We start from the raw sequence: 5,000 nt of genomic DNA on the forward strand, positions 1-5,000 counted from the left end.
AAACACTCACTGTTTGAAAATTAAGTATGAAAGTCAGGACATTCACACAATGCTACAGCCCAGAAGCATTCTGAATTATGTTAATCTCTCTCTGACACACATACACAGACACACACACACACACAGACACACACACACACACACTGCTGAGACTCTACGCAGCATGTGGCAATGAAGGAACATTGCCGTCAGTGATCCTCAATGCCTAATCACTGACAAATGATCTATTTATGCAGATCTGATGGGGGATGTAATGCGGTAATTGTCCGGCGCATGCCACCAGAACCACTGTAATCAAACTCCTGCTGAGGGATGTGGCAGAGGCAGAGTGATGGAACAGCGCTCTCAAGATGAAGCGCTGGAGGCAGCGCGCCTCTACATGAATGCAAATGCAACATAAAATGATGATATGGATGATATTCTATACCTTGTCTGTTGATGATGTCAATGAGAATGTCGATCACAATGATGGTTCCTGTTCTTCCAATCCCTGCACTGGGGAAACAGCCAAGATAGTTGACACTTGGATTAAAGGTGTAATGCTGGTTGAGCTGGAGGTGGTGAAATTGGCATGTTGTTGTTCAAAGTAATGCTGACTGACATCAGAAGCAATTATGTATCTAGTTATGTAACAAAAAAATTGTTTTCTGACGAAAAGGTTACATTTTGATACTGCTTCTTAGATTTGACCTCTCTGAAACTGATACAACTTGCTTTGATTTTCTTAGCAAAGAAATATTACTTGGTATTCGTGGCACTGTATGCTGTGCATGGAATCCAACTAGCTCACGTTTTTTACCTGCAGTGGACTATAATGGGTCCTGTCTCTGGAATAGCTCCCTGGGTCCGGTTGACCTGCTCCAAAAAGCTCAGAACCCCCCCAGGTTCATTGGGCACGCCGTGGTCCGGCCAACTCAGGTACTGGAAGTGCCAGATGTACCTGGGCGGTTCCCTCTGTCAACAGAACGCGGATCAGAACCCAGTGAGAACATGACACTACGTAGTGCGAAAGCAGGGGATAATGCCAACATTTCAGGAACCTAGAACAACGTGTGCCCCCATCTAAAGTTGCTCTACATTTTCTGCTGCAAGCCAAGCGTTACAGAAGAGGACTTTAAATAACCCAACAGAGAGCCTTGAGCTCAGTGATGGAACGCTCACCTTGTCTGTTCGAGTCACCTCCAGCTCTCTCAGGATGTAGTCCTGAGCTGTGTGTTCCTCGATGTTCTTCACACTCACTTTGCCAAACTCCCTGGTGGAGTTGGTGTCTGGCCAGTACCGTACGCACTTATTCTGTCAGAGAGATTAAAAAAAAAATAAGCGTGTGTCACTTTTGTCCTTGAGGGGACTGATAACAAGACCTTGATGCATCTCCACGTGGATAACAACAGTGTGTGTGTGTGTGTGTGTGTATGTATGTGTGTGTGGTGTGTGTGTGTGTGTGTGTGTGTCTGTGTGTGTGTGTGTGTGTGTGTGTGTGTGTGTGTGTGTGTGTGTGTGTGTGTGTGTGTGTGTGTGTGTGCGCGTGTGTGTGTGTGTCTTACCCTTCCTCGCTCCATCTCCTTGGTGGTCATTACAATGACGTGTGTGTTCTCCTGGTACACCATCTTCCAGAAGTCCATCACCGTGTTCTGCAAGCAACCTTGAGTGGCGATGAAGACTTTCCCCTCGTCCATATGCCGTCCATCTTCCTGCATACACTGACAGAAAGCATTCAACCAGACGTATGACACCCCAAAACAGGACAGGACTTTCAAGTCACAATGAGATAGTATGGTAAAAAAAGACTTGACAAAGTGCAACTGTCATTAAACACTCAAGCTATGAGACAGGACCCTGTCAAGGGCAGTGTCCCTCAGTGCACTTGGTAAACTCACTCGGATGTAGTTGGCGTTGATGTAGTCCGAGCAGGACACCTCTGGGTCTGCCTCCCTTACGATCACACGGGTGGTGTCGACTGGAGAGAGCATTTCACAAGTGGTGAGCAAAGTGACAGAGGCACGCACAAGTCAATTAATAGAGGTACTGGTACAAATATGCAGGATGACTACCAAATACAACTAATCAAAACAATTTCAACCTCTCACGCTTTGAGCACACACAAAAAGCTCACAAAGTTAAAAGTGTGTGACTTTGCGACTCACATGGCAGGATGTTCTTGTAGCGGTTCTTGCTCTTGTTCTCCGGCCTCTGGCCCTCTTTCCTGGGATAGAGGAGCTTGCACTCCTGCTGCTGCAGCATCTGGGGACGCGGAGCAGAGGACACTGGGGCTCATTCCCGTCCCGCTGTTTCATGACCCCATTACCCCACACTATTACTACGCCATCATGCAACGCAGTGCAACACAGCCTCCCCCACCCCCAGTTAGAAACAGACTTCAAAACGCCGAACGTCCTCTGAACTGCCTCCCAAGGACCCTCTGTCTGACAGCAAAGACTAAACATGGAGCTTCACATGCTGTGGCTACAAAGGCAGTGAGAGGGAGAGAAGTGGCACTTTTGACACGGTGCCCAACAGCACCCTCTTGAGGTCCCCAGGGAGAAGATCGAGTGTGTAGCCTTCTTTAGAAAGACCACGAGGGGTCATGAGAATACCAGGGACAGAGGGTTCAAACAGAGCACCAGTGTACTCAGGAGGGGGAGCTGAGTGATAACTCAGAAAAGCCGTGCTGAGCGAGTTAAAAAGGCGTGGGCGCAGGAGAGATCTTTTATTTAAGCTTTGGTCGTAATACTGATCAGGACACTTTAGATACCTCAAATTCCTCCCAGAATCCTTGCTTGGGTTTCTCAGAGTTGTCAGCCACTTTGTTCAGCTCCCGCACACGGTTCTCGATGTTTGCTGCGTTTATTCTTGTTGCATTAAAGGGCTTCCATGTGAGAAGGGGAATATGAAAAACAAAACAAAGAAGGCAAACAGAAATAAGACATAACCTTAACACAAAAGCTATTGTTCTCCACAAGTGAACAATCAATGGAGGAAGAACTGTGCATGAAACACAGGGCAATAAAACTGGAGCCCCACTTCTGTGCTACTGTATTTTTTATGAGTTTTATTTCTCACTTCTGTGCCAGCAACCCAAGCCTTCCTTCATATCAACTGCTTTTGTTACTTCTATATTATTTGTTATCTGAACACAGAGATGTTTGCTCTGTTTTTCACAAACATCATGTGCAATAGTGATTTAATCAAAAGGCTTTCATGGTACTCTCATGACAAAGGTTAATGGCACTCTTGTATTTGCACCCAATTGTTTGAGCACATTGGGATCCACTTTAAGTCGTGTATCAAGAAAGCTGCATTTCATTCTTTTTTATCGATCTTCTTTACACCATGAGGACCCTCTATCCTACACACAATGTTACCCAGCATGCACTGTGCTGTGCTTACCTGTTTCAGGTGCACCACGATGCCACTCTTTTCCACCATGGGGTTCTTCTTATAGTGTTCCACCAGATCCGCCAGGGTGTCAAACCTCTCTCCTCCACCCACATCGTACTTGCCATCCTGTTTAACCAGGCAGAACATATTATGGAATCCACTGTCCTGCACTGCATAACCCGCAATAGCTCAGATTATCAGCAAACTATCTGTTGACACTGTTATAACACTCAATTTATGGTTAAGGTTAAGGATAGGGGTTGGATTTGGTAATGGTGTTGTTTAGTAGTGTTCAACAACAATTTTACATACTGAATTTGAATCTTAACAGTCAATCTTTCCATTTGAATACTGAATTTGAATCCATTTGAATACTGTTCTCTTACTTGGTACCAGATCATGACGTGTGTGAGGGGTTCTCTTACTTGGTACCGGATCATGACGTGTGTGACTTTGGTCTTGCGGTCCACGTTCTCGTGCTTCTCCTCGTTGGTGAGGACGGACAGTACAAAGTCGCCTGGCTTGCTCTGACTCTCGCGCACCAGGAAGCTGCCCGGTTTGCCCTTCTCTGTGAGAAGCTTCTCTGCATCACGCCCGGAGAGGTGCCCATGGTACCATCTAAGAAAGGACACACACACACACCCCATGTGAGAGGCCATGTACAGTGCCCATGAAAAGTTTTCACCCCATTGGATATTCTCCCCTTTTATTGCCTATAAATGGAATCATGGCCAATATAATTAGAAAATAATTTTCTCGTTAATTCAGAAAATCAGAATAACTTGTTAATTCAGAGAAACAGGGCTGTTTTTCTGTATTGATGAGATAGTTAACTCAACAATTCAGAAAAACAGGATGTGCCAAGTCATTAATTCAGACAAACAGGGTGCATTTTTATTTGATTTGTCATGAATGCAATACGCTTCCATACTTATGATCTTATCTTACCTTAATAATTTTCAGTGACATTCATCCATTCATCAGTATAAGTATAAGTACAAGTTTTTTTACGTTTTGCCTGGCGAACCGAACCTCATCTGGTTATTTAGGCTGCTAAGGTCGTTTGTGCAACGGAATTTCTTATAAGATAAGAAAATGAGAAAACCTTAAATACTTGAGAGAAAATGATAAGGAAACCGAAGTAGAATAGGCTACTTAAATGTGTTTGTGCAGCCGATTTTATTTTAAGGGGGCCTTAAATCAGATTTTAAGGGAACCTGAACAAGGTGTTTTGTGCAACCGGCCAGTCTCTCATGTTAACTATGTCTGAATATCCACCACGTCTGTTTTTGAATTAACTTACCTGTTGAAATGTATTAGGACTAGGCTACGGCCGACGGTGGGTTCCCCAAGCAATTTACCTCACGTAGCATTTTCATCATTAAGCCTTTGATTTCGACTGACACTTCGCCGTTCAAACTACGAGGGGGTAGAGTGGGCCTAGCATGGCTAGAGACATTATGACTCATTGCATATTAATGAGACTTCCCATAACCATATGAATATGAATGAGAAGTCCCGTAGCACCCCACAAGACGAAAATCATTCATTCAAGCCATTTACTCTGTTTTCTTGATCGCTCTGCCCTGGTCAAATGACATGGAAGGGTTTGTTTACTAGTA

The 5,000-nt window shown here is 44.6% G+C and overlaps 1 protein-coding gene across 4 annotated transcripts in view; it reads right to left on the reverse strand.

Annotated features, from left to right (window-relative positions):
- Window positions 1–5,000, reverse strand: part of ptpn11b (protein tyrosine phosphatase non-receptor type 11b) — a 33,762-nt gene that overhangs the window by 3,161 nt on the left and 25,601 nt on the right. For all 4 annotated transcript variants that reach the window (XM_048242153.1, XM_048242154.1, XM_048242150.1 and 1 more), the window contains exons 4-12: window positions 3,804–3,996; window positions 3,388–3,504; window positions 2,753–2,866; window positions 2,145–2,241; window positions 1,878–1,957; window positions 1,545–1,700; window positions 1,162–1,293; window positions 800–954; window positions 428–495 (exon numbers count right to left, since the gene is read on the reverse strand). In XM_048242153.1, the coding sequence (XP_048098110.1) occupies window positions 428–495; window positions 800–954; window positions 1,162–1,293; window positions 1,545–1,700; window positions 1,878–1,957; window positions 2,145–2,241; window positions 2,753–2,866; window positions 3,388–3,504; window positions 3,804–3,996 (1,112 nt within the window). The remainder of the gene's footprint in view (window positions 1–427; window positions 496–799; window positions 955–1,161; window positions 1,294–1,544; window positions 1,701–1,877; window positions 1,958–2,144; window positions 2,242–2,752; window positions 2,867–3,387; window positions 3,505–3,803; window positions 3,997–5,000) is intronic.

Source organism: Alosa alosa, chromosome 4, assembly GCF_017589495.1.
Source record: "Alosa alosa isolate M-15738 ecotype Scorff River chromosome 4, AALO_Geno_1.1, whole genome shotgun sequence".
Classification (NCBI taxonomy): Eukaryota; Metazoa; Chordata; class Actinopteri; order Clupeiformes; family Clupeidae; genus Alosa; species Alosa alosa.